The 20,906-nt window shown below is 58.3% G+C and overlaps 1 protein-coding gene across 1 annotated transcript in view; it reads left to right on the top strand.

Annotated features, from left to right (window-relative positions):
- LOC137342473 (nuclear GTPase SLIP-GC-like) overlaps window positions 1-20,906 on the top strand; it is a 186,999-nt gene that overhangs the window by 37,591 nt on the left and 128,502 nt on the right. The window contains exon 7 of the mRNA XM_068006364.1: window positions 10,897-11,119. Within this exon, the coding sequence (XP_067862465.1) occupies window positions 10,897-11,119 (223 nt within the window). The remainder of the gene's footprint in view (window positions 1-10,896; window positions 11,120-20,906) is intronic.

Raw genomic sequence — 20,906 nt, 5'->3', positions numbered from 1 at the left:
TCCTTGTACTCCAGTTGTGGTCTCACCAAAGCTCTGTACAATTGTAGCAAGGCTTCCTTACTCTTGTACTCCAACCCCCTTGCAATAAAGGCCAACATACATTTGCCTTCCTAATTGCTTGCTGTACCTGCATGCTAACTTTTTGTGTATCTTAAACGAGGACATCCAGATCTCTCTAAACACCAACATTTAATAGTTTCTCACCATTTAAAAAAGTCCTGTTCTTTTATTGTTGCTACCAAGGTGAATAACTGCACATTTTACCACATTATACTCCACCTGCCACTTTCTGGCCCACTCACTTAACCTGTCTGTATCCTTTTGCAGACTCTTTTGTGTCCTCCTCACAGCTTACTTTCCCACCTAGCTTTGTATCATCAGCAAACTTGGATACATTACACTCGGTCCCTTCATCTAAGTCATTAATATAGATTGTAAATAGTTGAGCCCCAAGCACTGATCCTTGTGGCACCCCACTAGTTACAGCCTGTCAACCTGAAAATGACCTGCTTATCTCTGTTTCCTGACTCTCTGTTTTCTGTCTGTTAGCCAATCCTCTACCCATGCTAAAATATTACTCCAAACCCCATGAGTCCTTATTTTGTGTAGCAGCCTTTTATGTGGCACCTTATCGAATGCCTTTTGGAAATCCAAATATACTACATCCACTGGTTCCCCTTTTTCTACCTTGCTGGTTACATCCTCAAAAAATTCTAATAGGTTTGTCAAACACGTCATTAAAAGGGTACTTAGACTGAAATGGACAAAACCTAACATCTACCGTGAAAATACAGGAACTTCTCGCCGTTCAATGTATTTCAATGGTGAGGCAGACAGCGAGATACCGTTTTCCCACAGCTGTCGGCAGAGCGGTGCATCTCAGACAGAAACTTTTGGATTTCCGTGATTAACCGCGCATCTGTCCCTCGCCTGAAATCGCTGTGGTATTTGCGCACAATTAACGATGAGCGCCATTAACCTCACTGTTATTTTGACAGCAAATTATGGCCCACGGTGACGTTACCTCAATAGTCACTGTTCCACCCCCTCACACCAGACCCAGCTCACAGTGGCACACTGCCCCTCTGGGCTCACTGCACCCCTCTCCAACCCCTGTGCATCGACACATTCTCTCCATCTCCCACACAACCAGGTCATGCTGGCTCTCCTTCCTTGTCCCACTTTTGGGGCCAGGGATGGCACCCGTGTCTTTAGGGCCAGGGTAAATAGGGCCGTGGGGAAAGATTTAAACGAGTTAATGGGGCTGGGAGGGGAAAATCCACACTGTTAAGTCAAAAAGAATGAAAAAAAACCCATCAGGACATAAGGGCAGGGTGGGGACAGTTACCCAGAGAAAAATTCTGTACATGAATGTACATATCATAAGAAATAAAACAAGTGAGTTAGAAGCACAAACTCAACTTAAAGGATATAATGTAGTGGCCATTACAGAGTCCCGGCTACAGGCTGGGCATGACTGGGAGCTAAATATTCCAGGCTATGGGAACTATAGAAAGGACTCGGAAGTTGGGAAAGGACATCAGTGAGGGTGATCAGACAGTGGGTAGAACTAAGGAACAGCAAAGGATGCAAGACTGGTGGGAGTTGTCTACAGACCTTCTGAAAGTAGTGATGTCGTGGGGGGATTTATAAATACAGAGATCAGGGAGGCATGTAGGAGAAACAAAGTGGGTATAATGGGAAATTTTAATTTTCACATAGACTGGGAGAAGCAGAACAGCTCAAGTAGTAAAGGCAATACATTTCTAGAATGAATTCAGGACAGTTTTCATAGAATCATAGAATGGTTCCAGCACAGAAGGAGGCCATTTGGCCCATCGGGCCTGTGCCAGCTCTTTGTAAGAGCAATCCAGTGAGGCCCACTCCCCCGCTCTTTCCCCGTAGCCCTGCAAATTTTTTCCCCTCAAGTATTTATCCAATTCCTTTTTAGAAGTCATGATTGAATCTGCTTCCACTTCCCTTTCAGGCAACGCATTCCAGATCATAACCACTCGCTGCGGAAAAAAATTATTCCTCATGTCGCCTTTGGTTCTTTTGCCGATCATCTTAAATCATAGAATCACAGAAAATTTACGGTACAGAAAGAAGCCATTCAGCCCATCGTATCAGCGTTGGCCGAAAATGAGCCACCCTGCCTAATCACACTTTCCAGTACTTGGCCCATAGCCTTCAGGAGCATATCCAGGTACTTTTTAAATGAGTTGAGGGTTTCTGCCTCTACCACCCTTTCAGGCAGTGACTTCCAGACCCCCACTATCCTCTGGGTGAAAAAATTTCTCCTCAGCTCCCCTGTAATCCTTCTACCAATCTCTTTAAATCTATGCCCCCTGGTTATTGACCTCTCTGCTGAGGGAAATAGGTCCTTCCTATCCACTCTATCGAGGCCTCTCATAATTTTGTGCACCTCAATGAAATCTCCCCTCAGCCTCCTTTGCTCCAAGGGCAATTAGGGATGGGCAATAAATGCTGGCCTCGCCAGCGACGCCCACATCCTGTGAACGAATTAAAAAAAAAGAAAGCAACCCCAGCATATCTAATCATTTCCTCACAGCTAAAATTCTCAAGTCCTGGCAACATCCTTGTAAATCTCTGCAGCTTCTCTAGTGCAATCACATCTTTCCTGTAATGTGGTGACCAGAACTGTACTCAAGCTGTGGCCTGACTAGTGTTTTATACAGTTCTAGCATAACCTCCCTGCTCTTATATTCTATGCCTCGGCTAATAAAGGAAAGTATCCCATATGCCTTCTTAACCACCTTATCTACCTCTCCTGCTACCTTCAGGGATCTGTGGACATGCACTCCAAGGTCCCTCACTTCCTATACACCTCTCAGTATCCTCCCATTTATTGTGTATTCCCTTGCCTTGTTTGCCCTCCCCAAATGCTAATGCATACCTCACACTTCTCCGGATTGAACTCCATTTGCCACTTTTCTGCCCACCTGACCAGTCCATTGATATCTTCCTGCAGTCTACAGCTTTCCTCCTCACTATCAACCACACGGCCAATTTTTGTATCGCCTGCAAACTTCTTAATCATACCCCCCACATTTAAGTCCAAATCATTAATATATACCACAAAAAGCAAGGGACCTCGTACTGAGCCCTGCGGAACCCCACTGGAAACAGCCTTCCAGTAACAAAACACCCGTCGACCTTTACCCTTTACTTCCTGCCACTGAGCCAATTTTGGATCCAATTTGCTACTTTCCCTTGGATACCATGGGCCTTTACTTTTTTGACCAGTCTGCCATGTGGGACATTGTCAAAAGCCTTGCTAAAATCCATGTACACTACATCAAACGCACTACCCTCATCAATCCTCATTGTTACCCCCTCAAAAAATTCAATCAAGTTAGTCAGACACAACCTTTCCTTAACAAATCCATGCTTGATTAATCCGTGCCTTTTTAAGTGACGGTTTATGATGAATGTCAGAATTGATTCCAATAATTTGCCCACCACCGAGGTTAGTCTCCCTGGCCTGTAATCACCCTGTCTATCCCTCTCTCCCTTTCTAAACAATGGTACAACGTTAGCAGCCCTCAAATCCTCCGGCACCACGCCTGTTTCCAGGGAGAATTGGAAAATGATGGTCAGAGCCTCCGCTATTTCCTCCCTTGCTTCCTTTAACAGCCTGGGATACATTTCATCCGGGCCTGGTGATTTATCTACTTTCAAAGATGCTAATCTGTATCCCCTGGTTCTCGACCTTTCCGCCAATGGGAACGATTTCTCTTTATTTACTTTATCTAAACCCTTCATGATTTTGAATATCTCTACCAAATCTCCTCTCACCTTCTCTGCTCCATGGAGAACAACCCTAGCTTCTCCAGTCTACCCACATAACTGAATCTCTCATATTTACCATTCTAGTAAATCTCCTCTGCACTCTCTCTAAGGCCTTTACTTCTTTCCTAAATGTGGTGCCAAGTTGTGGCCGAACCAGTGTTTTATAAAGGTTTATCATGACTTCCATACTTTTGTACTCTATGCCTCTATTTATAAAGCCCAGGATCCCATATGCTTTTTTAACCGCTTTCTCAACCTGCCCTGCCACCTTCAATGATTTGTGCACATATACCCCCAGATCTCTCTGTTCCTGCACCCACTTTAGAATTGTACCCTCTAGTTTATATTGCCTCTCCTCGTTCTTCCTACTGAAATGTATCACTTCGCACTTCTTTGCGTTAAATTTCTGTGTCCGCCCATTCCACCAGCCTGTCTATATCCTCTTGAAGTCTATCACTATCCTCCTCACTGATTACTACACTTCCAAATTTTGTGTCATCTGCAAATTTTGAATTTGTGCCCTGTAAACCCAAGTCAAGGTCATTAATATATATCAAAATCTTAGAACAGACATGGGAAGAGGCGATACTGGATTTAGTGATGAGTAACGAACCAGGTTTAGTGAACAGTCTGATGGAAAGGGAACATGTTGCGAATATTGACCACAATATGATTGAATTTGAGATCAGGTTTGAGAGGGAGAAGAGAGTCACAAACCTTGGTATTAAATTTAAGTGAGGCAAACTTCAAAGGGATGAGAAATAAACTGACCGCAGTAAACTGGGCTGAGCTGTTAACGGGTAAATGTACAGACAAACAGTGGGAAGTATTCAAAGAAGTATTTGGTATGTGTAGCATAGTAACGGAGGGCCCTGATCCCCGAGAAAGAGTATGGCCCTTTTAAGGAGATCTCCCCTTTAAGAGGAGGAATATGGCCCTTTTAAGAGACCTCACCTTTATGAATTAAGGTTGGAGTGGATGGAGACCTTCCCCAGTCAGGTGAGAATAAAAGGGAGGGGTCAAGAGAGGTAAAATCCCACCCCCTGAATATGGCTCTGAAGAGGGACCTGGGGACCTGTAAGGCAGTTGAGGGCAGCTGCGGACAGCAAAAGGTACCGGGGACTGGGAAAGTGTACTGGGTGTTGCCAAAGGTACTGTAGTGTGGAGTGAATTAAAAGACAAGTGTTTTGAAGTATGAATTGGTCAAGGACTATTGTTTGTTGTAAGAAGATTGTGAGACGGTAGGGATTCATTTCTCTAAGTAGTAGACAGAAAGACACCCACCTCAGTGGAGGAAATCTTTAGAGAACTGGTGTGGGCCGAGCAGGCTGCACAAGAGAGGACAACCCAGGCCCTTGAAACCCAGCGGTAGACCACCCAACTCCTGGTGCAGGGGTCACCCAGCATCAGATAGAGATCTTGGAATTGAGGCAACTGTGGGGCCAGAGAGCCCCATCCTGCCTATAAGAGCCAGTCTAATGCTGCAGAAGATGACTGTAGAGGATGATGTGGAGGCAAACCTCGAGGCCTTTGAAAGGTGGGTTGAGTGGGAGGAATGGTCACCAGACCAATGGTCATGGAAAAGGATAGGGAGGGGCCGGAAATAAAGGTTCTAAATTGGGGGAAGGCTGATTTTAATAGGATAAGGCAGGATCTGGCCAAAATGGACTGGGATCAGCTGCTTGTAGGAAAATCCGCATCGGAGCAATGGGAGTCTTTCAGAAGGGAGATTGAGACCATACAATGGCAACATGTTCCCGTAAAGGTCAAGGGTGGTTCCAAGAACTCCAGGGAACCTTGGATGTCAGGGGATATACGAGAATGGATTAGGAAAAAAAGGAGGGCTTTTGGCAGATACAAAAGGCTAAAGATGGAGGAAATCCTAGAGGAGTACAAAAAGTGCAGGGGGATACTTAAAAAAGAAATTAGGAGATCAAGGAGGGGCCATGAAATAACACTGGCGAGCAAAATAAAGGAAAATCCTAAGATGTTTTATAAGTATATTAAGGGTAAGAGGATGACTAGGGAAAAAATAGGGCCCATTAGGGACAAAAATGGCAATCTGTGTGTGGAGCCGGCAGATGTAGGAGGGGTTCTAAATGAATTTTTTGCATCTGTTTTCACTATGGAGAAGGACGATGTAGACATAGAAATACGGCAGGGGGACTGTGATATACTCGAACATATTAACATCGAGCGGGAGGAGGTATTGGCGGTTTTAGCAGGCCTAAAAATGGATAAATCCCCAGGCCCGGACGAAATGTATCCCAGGCTACTGTGTGAGGCAAAGGAGGAAATTGCGGGGGCTCTAACACATATATTCAGAACCTCTCTGGCCACAGAGGATGTGCCAGAGGACTGGAGAACCGCTAATGTAGTACCATTATTCAAGAAGGGGAGTAGGGAAAAACCGGGGAACTACAGGCCAGTGAGCCTAACATCAGTGGTAGGAAAATTATTGGAAAAAATTCTGAAGGACAAAATTAGTCTCCACTTGGAGAAGCAAGGATTAATCAGGGATAGTCAACATGGCTTTGTCAAGGGAAGATCATGTCTGACTAATTTGATTGAATTTTTTGAGGGGGTGACTAGGCGTGTGGATGAGGGTAACGCAGTGGATGTGGTATACATGGATTTCAGTAAGGCCTTCGATAAAGTCCCCCACACGAGTCTGGTCAAGAAGGTACGAGCCCATGGAATCCAGGGTGCCTTGGCACTTTGGATACAAAACTGGCTTAGTGGCAGAAGGCAGAGGGTGATGGTCGAAGGTTGTTTTTGTGACTGGAAGCCTGTGGCCAGTGGGGTACCACAGGGATCGGTGCTGGGTCCCTTGCTGTTTGTGGTCTACATTAACGACTTGGATATGAATGTAAAAGGTATGATCAGTAAGTTCGCTGATGATACAAAGATTGGTAGGGTGGTAAATAGCGAGGAGGATAGCCTCAGTCTGCAGGACAATATAGATGGGTTGGTCAGATGGGCGGAACAGTGGCAAATGGAATTTAACCCGGAAAAGTGCAAGGTGATGCACTTTGGAGGGACTAACAAGGCAAGGGAATACACAATGAATGGGAGGACCCTAGGCAAGACAGAGGGTCAGAGGGATCTTGGTGTGCAAGTTCACAGATCCCTGAAGGCGGCGGAACAGGTAGATAAGGTGGTAAAGAAGGCATATGGGATACTTGCCTTTATTAGCCGAGGCATAGAATATAAGAGCAAGGAGGTTATGATGGAGCTGTATAAAACACTGGTTAGGCCACAGCTGGAGTACTGTGTGCAGTTCTGGTCGCCACACTACAGGAAGGATGTGATCGCTTTGGAGAGGGTGCAGAGGAGATTCACCAGGATGTTACCAGGGCTGGAGCGCTTCAGCTATGAAGAGAGACTGGGAAGATTGGGTTTGTTTTCCTTGGAGCTGAGGGGGGACATGATTGAGGTGTACAAAATTATGAGGGGCACAGATAGGATGGATACTAAGGAGCTTTTTCCCTTCGTTGAGGGTTCTATAACAAGGGGACATAGATTCAAGGTAAAAGGCGGGAGGTTTAGAGGGGATTTGAGAAAGAACTTTTTCACCCAGAGGGTGGTTGGAGTCTGGAACTCACTGCCTGAAAGGGTTGTGGAGGCAGGAACCCTCACAACATTCAAGAAGCATTTGGATGAGCACTTGAAATGCCATAGCATACAGGGCTACGGACCAAATGCTGGAATATGGGATTAGAGTAGACAGGGCTTGATGGCCGGCGCGGACACGATGGGCCGAAGGGCCTCTATCCGTGCTGTATAACTCTATGACTCTATGACTCTATGGCTGGCATTATGGCCCTGACCTTGGTGGTCGATGCACAGAAGGCCTGTTTTGACCTGGAGCTGTAGGCAGCAGCCAATTACCATCAGTTGGAAGCGGAGATCCTCTCCAGTGGATGTGGTGTCACCTTAATTGTGTGGCTCAGAGATTTAACGCCTGGACCTACCAGGAGGGCAAGGACCCTGCTCTCGAATGTTGGCCAGGTGGTGGTTTCACAGTGGACAGTGACTCCCCTGCCAGGATGGTGGAGTTGCTGGTAATGGACCACCATTGATGAGCCCTTCCGTCCCAGGTCAGGGAGTGGGTGGGTCAAGGTGACCCGGCCAATGCCCAATCGCCCTGTTGGAGCGATAACTGGCTGCCGAAGATTTGGTCAGATCGCTGACGTTCCCCAGGCCGTGCAGCCTGGGCGACCCCTGAGTCCGAAGAATGGGACTGAATTTCAGGCGGATAAAAAGCTAGCGGGGCAAAGGATTGCTGAAGAGCGGTAAAGTGTTGTGAAGGGACATATGGGGGTGGTCCCCGGAACTATAAATCCCAGGGTAAATAGGAAACCAGGGAAAGGTTACCGGTGTAACGAGTGGGGCCCTGTAGCAGGACACTGCCCAAATCAGGAGGGGCCCATGCAATGCAGCCTCAGGGAACCTGGGGAGGCTGGCGGGGATTATCCATGTTGGGTAGTGCAGTGTTGAGCCATGTGGAAACTGTTCACCCTTTCCTAGAAACCATAAAGGTTAATGGAAAGGATGGCCCTTACTGATTTGGGGAGTGCAGTTACCCTGGTATCCTCGACTCTAGTATGGCCTTCTAAGTTAGAGCATAGGAATAAAATGCGTGACAAACCTATTGGAGTTCTTTGAGGATGTAACTAGTAGAATAGATAAGGGGGATCCAATGGATGTGGTGTATTTGGATTTTCAGAAGGCTTTCGATAAGGTGCCACACAGGAAGTTGGTGAACAAAGTTAGAGCACGTGGAATTGGGGGTAATATACTGGCATGGATTGAGAATTGGTTAACAGACAGAAAACAGAGAGTAGGAATAAACGGGGCTTTTTCAGGTTGGCAGACTGTGACTAGTGGGGTACCGCAGGGATCGGTGCGTGGACCCCAGTCATTCACAATATATATCAATGATTTGGATGAGGGGACCAAATGTAATATTTCCAAGTTTGCTGATGATTCAAAACTGGGTGGGAATGTGAGTTGTGAGGAGGATGCAAAGAGACTTCAAGGGGATACAGACAGGCTAAGTGAGTGGGCAAGAACATGGCAGATGGAATATAATGTGAAAAAATGTGAAGCTATCCACTTTGCTGGGAAAAACAGAAATGCTGAGTTTTTTAAATGGTGAGAGATTGGGAAATGTTGATGTTCAAGGGGACCTGGGTGTTCTTGTACACGAGTCACTGAAAGCAAACATGCAGGTGCAGCAAGTAATTGTGAAGGCAAATGGTATGTTAGCCTTTATTACAAGAGGATTTGAGTACCGAAGTAAAGATGTCTTACTGCAGTTATACAGGGCCTTGGTGAGACCGCACCTGGAGTATTGTGTACAATTTTGGTCTCCTTACCTAAGAAAGGATATACTTTCCATCGAGGGAGTGCAACGAAGGTTCACCAGATTGATTCCTGGGATGGCGAGATTGTCGTATGAGGCGAGATTGTCGTATGAGGAGAGATTGAGTGACTAGGCCTGTTCTCTCTCGAGTTTAGAAGAATGAGAGGTGATCTCGTTGAAACATACAAAATTCTTACAGGGCTCGACAGGGTAGATGCAAGGAGGATGTTTCCCCTGGCTGGGGAATCGAGAACCAGGGGTCACAGTCTCAGAATAAGGGGTCGGCCATTTAGGACTGAGATGAGGAGAAATTTCTTCACTCAGAGGGTGGTGAATCTTTGGAATTCTCTACCCAGAGGGCTGTGGAGGCTCAGTCATTGAGTACATTCAAAACAGAGATCGATAGATTTCTAGATATTAAAGGCATCAAATGATATGGGGATAGTGCGGGAAAGTGGAGTTGAGGTAGAAGATCAGCCATGATCTGATTGAATGGCGGAGCAGGCTTGAGGGGCGTATGGCCGACTCCTGCTCCTATTTCTTATGTTCTTATGCTCTCCATTTTGATTTCCATTTGATTTCCAAATGCAGATCCCAGATCCCAGATCCCAGATCCCTCATTGCTGAACCTGCCTCCAAGAAGCTCAATTTCTTTTCATTCCAGCCAGCTCTTCTCCATTGAACAATTCTATAAAACCCAAGCCCATCCTTCTCCCATACAGGGAGAGCTCTTCTAATGCCTCACTCACACTCCTGAACAGGATACAAAAAGCTTGTTGTCTGTAGGTAGCCTCATTTTCTCCTCTGTTGCAACTTTTCTTCTCTATTTAGCAATATAACACTCATCGTTGCTCCTCTGAATTTTCCTCCTGTTTCTGGAGCTACACAAGTCCACAGGCCCATCCTCCTCCCTGAATCCTCACTGTGATGAACATAAGAACGTAAGAAATAGGAGCAGGAGTAGGCCAGACAGACCCTCGAGCCTGCTCCGTCATTCAGTAAGATCATGGCTGATCTTCAACCTCAACTCCATTTTCCCACCCGATCCCCATATCCCTTGATTCCCTTAGAGTCCAAAAATCTATCGATCTCAGCCTTGAATATACTCAATGACTGAGCATCCACAGCCCTCTGGGGTAGAGAATTCCAAAGCTTCACAACCCTGTGAGTGAAGAAATTCCTCCTCATCTCAGTCCTAAATGTCTGACCCCTTATCCTGAGACTAGTTCTCGACTCTCGAGCCAGGGGAAACAGCCTCTCAGCATTGACCCTGTCAAGCCCACTCAGAATTTTATACGTTTCAATGAGATCACCTCTCATTCTTGTGTTCATCCCCCACTCAACACAAAAATGCGGAACTACTCACCTGTCTCAGACATCCCTTCCTCCTAAACTCTTCTTCAAAACCCAATCTCGGTTTTAAATCATCACCAAGCCTGGATTCTCGCTGTGACAGAGGCTCCCTGATTATGTGGACTTCTCATTTTCTCTCATTTTCAGCCTTTTCAGCTTTCTAGTGTCCGTCGGCCACGGCTTCACAATTAAAAATATTTTTTTAGCAGCCCGAGCAGGCAGACTGTTTGGACAAATGTGAGTCCCTTATTCAGAGCACAGTTGGGACGTATGAGGTGGGCCGGGGTTTCGTTAAATAACTGCTTTGCACAGATTCTAGCAAATCCACCAATCACTGCTCCTTTGTGTTTTTTTTGTCTCAGAACAAAGACCCTGAAATTAAAGGACAAATGTCTCCGGGAGAACATGTACATCGGGGCGTTTGGACAGACAGGCGCTGGAAAAAGTTCACTAGTGAACGCAGTTTTACACGAGAGGGGTTTGCTGCCCACGTCATCGTCAGGAGCCTGCACATCAGCCGTGGTAAAAGTACAGTCTGCCGGAGGACGCAAGTTTAAAGCAGAGATTGAATTCCTCACTGAGGAGGTAACGATCGTCACACGGCCTCATCCTGCTGCTCTCTGTTCACCATCTCTTCCTTTTCAGACTCGTGTAATAGTCTCCAGTCACCGTCCAGTGACTCCCCTCCCCCCTCACACCGTCCAGTGACTCCCCTCCCCCCTCACACTGTCCAGTGACTCCCCTCCCCCACCCCACGCACTGTCCAGTGACTCCCCTCCCCCACCCCACGCACTGTCCAGTGACTCCCCTCCCCCACCCCCACGCACTGTCCAGTGACTCCCCTCCCCCACCCCACGCACTGTCCAGTGACTCACCTCCCCCACCCCACGCACTGTCCAGTGACTCACCTCCCCCACCCCACGCACTGTCCAGTGACTCCCCTCGCACCGTCCAGTGACTCCCCTCCCCCCTCACACCGTCCAGTGACTCCCCTCCCCCCTCACACCGTCCAGTGACTCCCCTCCCCCCTCACACCGTCCAGTGACTCCCCTCCCCCCTCACACCGTCCAGTGACTCCCCTCCCCCCTCACACCGTCCAGTGACTCCCCTCCCCCCTCACACCGTCCAGTGACTCCCCTCCCCCCTCACACCGTCCAGTGACTCCCCTCCCCCCTCACACCGTCCAGTGACTCCCCTCCCCCCTCACACCGTCCAGTGACTCCCCTCCCCCCTCACACCGTCCAGTGACTCCCCTCCCCCCTCACACCGTCCAGTGACTCCCCTCCCCCCTCACACCGTCCAGTGACTCCCCTCCCCCCTCACACCGTCCAGTGACTCCCCTCCCCCCTCACACCGTCCAGTGACTCCCCTCCCCCCTCACACCGTCCAGTGACTCCCCTCCCCCCTCACACCGTCCAGTGACTCCCCTCCCCCCTCACACCGTCCAGTGACTCCCCTCCCCCCTCACACCGTCCAGTGACTCCCCTCCCCCCTCACACCGTCCAGTGACTCCCCTCCCCCCTCACACCGTCCAGTGACTCCCCTCCCCCCTCACACCGTCCAGTGACTCCCCTCCCCCCTCACACCGTCCAGTGACTCCCCTCCCCCCTCACACCGTCCAGTGACTCCCCTCCCCCCTCACACCGTCCAGTGACTCCCCTCCCCCCTCACACCGTCCAGTGACTCCCCTCCCCCCTCACACCGTCCAGTGACTCCCCTCCCCCCTCACACCGTCCAGTGACTCCCCTCCCCCCTCACACCGTCCAGTGACTCCCCTCCCCCCTCACACCGTCCAGTGACTCCCCTCCCCCCTCACACCGTCCAGTGACTCCCCTCCCCCCTCACACCGTCCAGTGACTCCCCTCCCCCCTCACACCGTCCAGTGACTCCCCTCCCCCCTCACACCGTCCAGTGACTCCCCTCCCCCCTCACACCGTCCAGTGACTCCCCTCCCCCCTCACACCGTCCAGTGACTCCCCTCCCCCCTCACACCGTCCAGTGACTCCCCTCCCCCCTCACACCGTCCAGTGACTCCCCTCCCCCCTCACACCGTCCAGTGACTCCCCTCCCCCCTCACACCGTCCAGTGACTCCCCTCCCCCCTCACACCGTCCAGTGACTCCCCTCCCCCCTCACACCGTCCAGTGACTCCCCTCCCCCCTCACACCGTCCAGTGACTCCCCTCCCCCCTCACACCGTCCAGTGACTCCCCTCCCCCCTCACACCGTCCAGTGACTCCCCTCCCCCCTCACACCGTCCAGTGACTCCCCTCCCCCCTCACACCGTCCAGTGACTCCCCTCCCCCCTCACACCGTCCAGTGACTCCCCTCCCCCCTCACACCGTCCAGTGACTCCCCTCCCCCCTCACACCGTCCAGTGACTCCCCTCCCCCCTCACACCGTCCAGTGACTCCCCTCCCCCCTCACACCGTCCAGTGACTCCCCTCCCCCCTCACACCGTCCAGTGACTCCCCTCCCCCCTCACACCGTCCAGTGACTCCCCTCCCCCCTCACACCGTCCAGTGACTCCCCTCCCCCCTCACACCGTCCAGTGACTCCCCTCCCCCCTCACACCGTCCAGTGACTCCCCTCCCCCCTCACACCGTCCAGTGACTCCCCTCCCCCCTCGCACCGTCCAGTGACTCCCCTCCCCCCTCGCACCGTCCAGTGACTCCCCTCCCCCCTCGCACCGTCCAGTGACTCCCCTCCCCCCTCGCACCGTCCAGTGACTCCCCTCCCCCCTCGCACCGTCCAGTGACTCCCCTCCCCCCTCGCACCGTCCAGTGACTCCCCTCCCCCCTCGCACCGTCCAGTGACTCCCCTCCCCCCTCGCACCGTCCAGTGACTCCCCTCCCCCCTCGCACCGTCCAGTGACTCCCCTCCCCCCTCGCACCGTCCAGTGACTCCCCTCCCCCCTCGCACCGTCCAGTGACTCCCCTCCCCCCTCGCACCGTCCAGTGACTCCCCTCCCCCCTCGCACCGTCCAGTGACTCCCCTCCCCCCTCGCACCGTCCAGTGACTCCCCTCCCCCCTCGCACCGTCCAGTGACTCCCCTCCCCCCTCGCACCGTCCAGTGACTCCCCTCCCCCCTCGCACCGTCCAGTGACTCCCCTCCCCCCTCGCACCGTCCAGTGACTCCCCTCCCCCCTCGCACCGTCCAGTGACTCCCCTCCCCCCTCGCACCGTCCAGTGACTCCCCTCCCCCCTCGCACCGTCCAGTGACTCCCCTCCCCCCTCGCACCGTCCAGTGACTCCCCTCCCCCCTCGCACCGTCCAGTGACTCCCCTCCCCCCTCGCACCGTCCAGTGACTCCCCTCCCCCCTCGCACCGTCCAGTGACTCCCCTCCCCCCTCGCACCGTCCAGTGACTCCCCTCCCCCCTCGCACCGTCCAGTGACTCCCCTCCCCCCTCGCACCGTCCAGTGACTCCCCTCCCCCCTCGCACCGTCCAGTGACTCCCCTCCCCCCTCGCACCGTCCAGTGACTCCCCTCCCCCCTCGCACCGTCCAGTGACTCCCCTCCCCCCTCGCACCGTCCAGTGACTCCCCTCCCCCCTCGCACCGTCCAGTGACTCCCCTCCCCCCTCGCACCGTCCAGTGACTCCCCTCCCCCCTCGCACCGTCCAGTGACTCCCCTCCCCCCTCGCACCGTCCAGTGACTCCCCTCCCCCCTCGCACCGTCCAGTGACTCCCCTCCCCCCTCGCACCGTCCAGTGACTCCCCTCCCCCCTCGCACCGTCCAGTGACTCCCCTCCCCCCTCGCACCGTCCAGTGACTCCCCTCCCCCCTCGCACCGTCCAGTGACTCCCCTCCCCCCTCGCACCGTCCAGTGACTCCCCTCCCCCCTCGCACCGTCCAGTGACTCCCCTCCCCCCTCGCACCGTCCAGTGACTCCCCTCCCCCCTCGCACCGTCCAGTGACTCCCCTCCCCCCTCGCACCGTCCAGTGACTCCCCTCCCCCCTCGCACCGTCCAGTGACTCCCCTCCCCCCTCGCACCGTCCAGTGACTCCCCTCCCCCCTCGCACCGTCCAGTGACTCCCCTCCCCCCTCGCACCGTCCAGTGACTCCCCTCCCCCCTCGCACCGTCCAGTGACTCCCCTCCCCCCTCGCACCGTCCAGTGACTCCCCTCCCCCCTCGCACCGTCCAGTGACTCCCCTCCCCCCTCGCACCGTCCAGTGACTCCCCTCCCCCCTCGCACCGTCCAGTGACTCCCCTCCCCCCTCGCACCGTCCAGTGACTCCCCTCCCCCCTCGCACCGTCCAGTGACTCCCCTCCCCCCTCGCACCGTCCAGTGACTCCCCTCCCCCCTCGCACCGTCCAGTGACTCCCCTCCCCCCTCGCACCGTCCAGTGACTCCCCTCCCCCCTCGCACCGTCCAGTGACTCCCCTCCCCCCTCGCACCGTCCAGTGACTCCCCTCCCCCCTCGCACCGTCCAGTGACTCCCCTCCCCCCTCGCACCGTCCAGTGACTCCCCTCCCCCCTCGCACCGTCCAGTGACTCCCCTCCCCCCTCGCACCGTCCAGTGACTCCCCTCCCCCCTCGCACCGTCCAGTGACTCCCCTCCCCCCTCGCACCGTCCAGTGACTCCCCTCCCCCCTCGCACCGTCCAGTGACTCCCCTCCCCCCTCGCACCGTCCAGTGACTCCCCTCCCCCCTCGCACCGTCCAGTGACTCCCCTCCCCCCTCGCACCGTCCAGTGACTCCCCTCCCCCCTCGCACCGTCCAGTGACTCCCCTCCCCCCTCGCACCGTCCAGTGACTCCCCTCCCCCCTCGCACCGTCCAGTGACTCCCCTCCCCCCTCGCACCGTCCAGTGACTCCCCTCCCCCCTCGCACCGTCCAGTGACTCCCCTCCCCCCTCGCACCGTCCAGTGACTCCCCTCCCCCCTCGCACCGTCCAGTGACTCCCCTCCCCCCTCGCACCGTCCAGTGACTCCCCTCCCCCCTCGCACCGTCCAGTGACTCCCCTCCCCCCTCGCACCGTCCAGTGACTCCCCTCCCCCCTCGCACCGTCCAGTGACTCCCCTCCCCCCTCGCACCGTCCAGTGACTCCCCTCCCCCCTCGCACCGTCCAGTGACTCCCCTCCCCCCTCGCACCGTCCAGTGACTCCCCTCCCCCCTCGCACCGTCCAGTGACTCCCCTCCCCCCTCGCACCGTCCAGTGACTCCCCTCCCCCCTCGCACCGTCCAGTGACTCCCCTCCCCCCTCGCACCGTCCAGTGACTCCCCTCCCCCCTCGCACCGTCCAGTGACTCCCCTCCCCCCTCGCACCGTCCAGTGACTCCCCTCCCCCCTCGCACCGTCCAGTGACTCCCCTCCCCCCTCGCACCGTCCAGTGACTCCCCTCCCCCCTCGCACCGTCCAGTGACTCCCCTCCCCCCTCGCACCGTCCAGTGACTCCCCTCCCCCCTCGCACCGTCCAGTGACTCCCCTCCCCCCTCGCACCGTCCAGTGACTCCCCTCCCCCCTCGCACCGTCCAGTGACTCCCCTCCCCCCTCGCACCGTCCAGTGACTCCCCTCCCCCCTCGCACCGTCCAGTGACTCCCCTCCCCCCTCGCACCGTCCAGTGACTCCCCTCCCCCCTCGCACCGTCCAGTGACTCCCCTCCCCCCTCGCACCGTCCAGTGACTCCCCTCCCCCCTCGCACCGTCCAGTGACTCCCCTCCCCCCTCGCACCGTCCAGTGACTCCCCTCCCCCCTCGCACCGTCCAGTGACTCCCCTCCCCCCTCGCACCGTCCAGTGACTCCCCTCCCCCCTCGCACCGTCCAGTGACTCCCCTCCCCCCTCGCACCGTCCAGTGACTCCCCTCCCCCCTCGCACCGTCCAGTGACTCCCCTCCCCCCTCGCACCGTCCAGTGACTCCCCTCCCCCCTCGCACCGTCCAGTGACTCCCCTCCCCCCTCGCACCGTCCAGTGACTCCCCTCCCCCCTCGCACCGTCCAGTGACTCCCCTCCCCCCTCGCACCGTCCAGTGACTCCCCTCCCCCCTCGCACCGTCCAGTGACTCCCCTCCCCCCTCGCACCGTCCAGTGACTCCCCTCCCCCCTCGCACCGTCCAGTGACTCCCCTCCCCCCTCGCACCGTCCAGTGACTCCCCTCCCCCCTCGCACCGTCCAGTGACTCCCCTCCCCCCTCGCACCGTCCAGTGACTCCCCTCCCCCCTCGCACCGTCCAGTGACTCCCCTCCCCCCTCGCACCGTCCAGTGACTCCCCTCCCCCCTCGCACCGTCCAGTGACTCCCCTCCCCCCTCGCACCGTCCAGTGACTCCCCTCCCCCCTCGCACCGTCCAGTGACTCCCCTCCCCCCTCGCACCGTCCAGTGACTCCCCTCCCCCCTCGCACCGTCCAGTGACTCCCCTCCCCCCTCGCACCGTCCAGTGACTCCCCTCCCCCCTCGCACCGTCCAGTGACTCCCCTCCCCCCTCGCACCGTCCAGTGACTCCCCTCCCCCCTCGCACCGTCCAGTGACTCCCCTCCCCCCTCGCACCGTCCAGTGACTCCCCTCCCCCCTCGCACCGTCCAGTGACTCCCCTCCCCCCTCGCACCGTCCAGTGACTCCCCTCCCCCCTCGCACCGTCCAGTGACTCCCCTCCCCCCTCGCACCGTCCAGTGACTCCCCTCCCCCCTCGCACCGTCCAGTGACTCCCCTCCCCCCTCGCACCGTCCAGTGACTCCCCTCCCCCCTCGCACCGTCCAGTGACTCCCCTCCCCCCTCGCACCGTCCAGTGACTCCCCTCCCCCCTCGCACCGTCCAGTGACTCCCCTCCCCCCTCGCACCGTCCAGTGACTCCCCTCCCCCCTCGCACCGTCCAGTGACTCCCCTCCCCCCTCGCACCGTCCAGTGACTCCCCTCCCCCCTCGCACCGTCCAGTGACTCCCCTCCCCCCTCGCACCGTCCAGTGACTCCCCTCCCCCCTCGCACCGTCCAGTGACTCCCCTCCCCCCTCGCACCGTCCAGTGACTCCCCTCCCCCCTCGCACCGTCCAGTGACTCCCCTCCCCCCTCGCACCGTCCAGTGACTCCCCTCCCCCCTCGCACCGTCCAGTGACTCCCCTCCCCCCTCGCACCGTCCAGTGACTCCCCTCCCCCCTCGCACCGTCCAGTGACTCCCCTCCCCCCTCGCACCGTCCAGTGACTCCCCTCCCCCCTCGCACCGTCCAGTGACTCCCCTCCCCCCTCGCACCGTCCAGTGACTCCCCTCCCCCCTCGCACCGTCCAGTGACTCCCCTCCCCCCTCGCACCGTCCAGTGACTCCCCTCCCCCCTCGCACCGTCCAGTGACTCCCCTCCCCCCTCGCACCGTCCAGTGACTCCCCTCCCCCCTCGCACCGTCCAGTGACTCCCCTCCCCCCTCGCACCGTCCAGTGACTCCCCTCCCCCCTCGCACCGTCCAGTGACTCCCCTCCCCCCTCGCACCGTCCAGTGACTCCCCTCCCCCCTCGCACCGTCCAGTGACTCCCCTCCCCCCTCGCACCGTCCAGTGACTCCCCTCCCCCCTCGCACCGTCCAGTGACTCCCCTCCCCCCTCGCACCGTCCAGTGACTCCCCTCCCCCCTCGCACCGTCCAGTGACTCCCCTCCCCCCTCGCACCGTCCAGTGACTCCCCTCCCCCCTCGCACCGTCCAGTGACTCCCCTCCCCCCTCGCACCGTCCAGTGACTCCCCTCCCCCCTCGCACCGTCCAGTGACTCCCCTCCCCCCTCGCACCGTCCAGTGACTCCCCTCCCCCCTCGCACCGTCCAGTGACTCCCCTCCCCCCTCGCACCGTCCAGTGACTCCCCTCCCCCCTCGCACCGTCCAGTGACTCCCCTCCCCCCTCGCACCGTCCAGTGACTCCCCTCCCCCCTCGCACCGTCCAGTGACTCCCCTCCCCCCTCGCACCGTCCAGTGACTCCCCTCCCCCCTCGCACCGTCCAGTGACTCCCCTCCCCCCTCGCACCGTCCAGTGACTCCCCTCCCCCCTCGCACCGTCCAGTGACTCCCCTCCCCCCTCGCACCGTCCAGTGACTCCCCTCCCCCCTCGCACCGTCCAGTGACTCCCCTCCCCCCTCGCACCGTCCAGTGACTCCCCTCCCCCCTCGCACCGTCCAGTGACTCCCCTCCCCCCTCGCACCGTCCAGTGACTCCCCTCCCCCCTCGCACCGTCCAGTGACTCCCCTCCCCCCTCGCACCGTCCAGTGACTCCCCTCCCCCCTCGCACCGTCCAGTGACTCCCCTCCCCCCTCGCACCGTCCAGTGACTCCCCTCCCCCCTCGCACCGTCCAGTGACTCCCCTCCCCCCTCGCACCGTCCAGTGACTCCCCTCCCCCCTCGCACCGTCCAGTGACTCCCCTCCCCCCTCGCACCGTCCAGTGACTCCCCTCCCCCCTCGCACCGTCCAGTGACTCCCCTCCCCCCTCGCACCGTCCAGTGACTCCCCTCCCCCCTCGCACCGTCCAGTGACTCCCCTCCCCCCTCGCACCGTCCAGTGACTCCCCTCCCCCCTCGCACCGTCCAGTGACTCCCCTCCCCCCTCGCACCGTCCAGTGACTCCCCTCCCCCCTCGCACCGTCCAGTGACTCCCCTCCCCCCTCGCACCGTCCAGTGACTCCCCTCCCCCCTCGCACCGTCCAGTGACTCCCCTCCCCCCTCGCACCGTCCAGTGACTCCCCTCCCCCCTCGCACCGTCCAGTGACTCCCCTCCCCCCTCGCACCGTCCAGTGACTCCCCTCCCCCCTCGCACCGTCCAGTGACTCCCCTCCCCCCTCGCACCGTCCAGTGACTCCCCTCCCCCCTCGCACCGTCCAGTGACTCCCCTCCCCCCTCGCACCGTCCAGTGACTCCCCTCCCCCCTCGCACCGTCCAGTGACTCCCCTCCCCCCTCGCACCGTCCAGTGACTCCCCTCCCCCCTCGCACCGTCCAGTGACTCCCCTCCCCCCTCGCACCGTCCAGTGACTCCCCTCCCCCCTCGCACCGTCCAGTGACTCCCCTCCCCCCTCGCACCGTCCAGTGACTCCCCTCCCCCCTCGCACCGTCCAGTGACTCCCCTCCCCCCTCGCACCGTCCAGTGACTCCCCTCCCCCCTCGCACCGTCCAGTGACTCCCCTCCCCCCTCGCACCGTCCAGTGACTCCCCTCCCCCCTCGCACCGTCCAGTGACTCCCCTCCCCCCTCGCACCGTCCAGTGACTCCCCTCCCCCCTCGCACCGTCCAGTGACTCCCCTCCCCCCTCGCACCGTCCAGTGACTCCCCTCCCCCCTCGCACCGTCCAGTGACTCCCCTCCCCCCTCGCACCGTCCAGTGACTCCCCTCCCCCCTCGCACCGTCCAGTGACTCCCCTCCCCCCTCGCACCGTCCAGTGACTCCCCTCCCCCCTCGCACCGTCCAGTGACTCCCCTCCCCCCTCGCACCGTCCAGTGACTCCCCTCCCCCCTCGCACCGTCCAGTGACTCCCCTCCCCCCTCGCACCGTCCAGTGACTCCCCTCCCCCCTCGCACCGTCCAGTGACTCCCCTCCCCCCTCGCACCGTCCAGTGACTCCCCTCCCCCCTCGCACCGTCCAGTGACTCCCCTCCCCCCTCGCACCGTCCAGTGACTCCCCTCCCCCCTCGCACCGTCCAGTGACTCCCCCCCCCCGACGCGCCGTCCAGTGACTCCCCTCCCCCCTCCCCCCCCCGACGCGCCGTCCAGTGACTCCCCTCCCCCCTCCCCCCCCCGACGCGCCGTCCAGTGACTCCCCTCCCCCCTCCCCCCCCCGACGCGCCGTCCAGTGACTCCCCTCCCCCCTCCCCCCCCCGACGGGCCGTCCAGTGACTCCCCTCCCCCCCCCCGACGGGCCGTCCAGTGACTCCCCTCCCCCCCCCCCCCGACGGGCCGTCCAGTGACTCCCCTCCCCCCCCCCCCGACGGGCCGTCCAGTGACTCCCCTCCCCCCCCCCCCGACGGGCCGTCCAGTGACTCCCCTCCCCCCCCCCCGACGGGCCGTCCAGTGACTCCCCTCCCCCCCCCCCCCGACGCGCCGTCCAGTGACTTCCCCCCCCCCCCCCCCCCGACGCGCCGTCCAGTGACTTCCCCCCCCCCCCGACGCGCCGTCCAGTGACTCCCCCCCCCCCCCCCCGACGCGCCGACCAGTGACTCCCCTCCCCCCCCCCGACGCGCCGTCCAGTGACTCCCCCCCCCCCCCTCGACGCGCCGTCCAGTGACTCCCCCCCCCCCCCCGACGCGCCGTCCAATGACTCCCCTCCCCCCCCCCCCGACGCGCCGTCCAGTGACTCCCCTCCCCCCCCGACGCGCCGTCCAGTGACTCCCCCCCCCCCCCCCCCCCCCCCCCCGACGCGCCGTCCAGTGACTCCCCCCCCCCCCCCCCCCCCCCCGACGCGCCGTCCAGTGACTCCCCC

Source organism: Heptranchias perlo, chromosome 26 (genome assembly GCF_035084215.1).
Source record: "Heptranchias perlo isolate sHepPer1 chromosome 26, sHepPer1.hap1, whole genome shotgun sequence".
Taxonomy (NCBI): Eukaryota; Metazoa; Chordata; class Chondrichthyes; order Hexanchiformes; family Hexanchidae; genus Heptranchias; species Heptranchias perlo.
The sequence above is the reverse complement of the archived record's forward strand: the minus strand, read 5'-3'. Positions and strand labels throughout refer to the sequence as shown.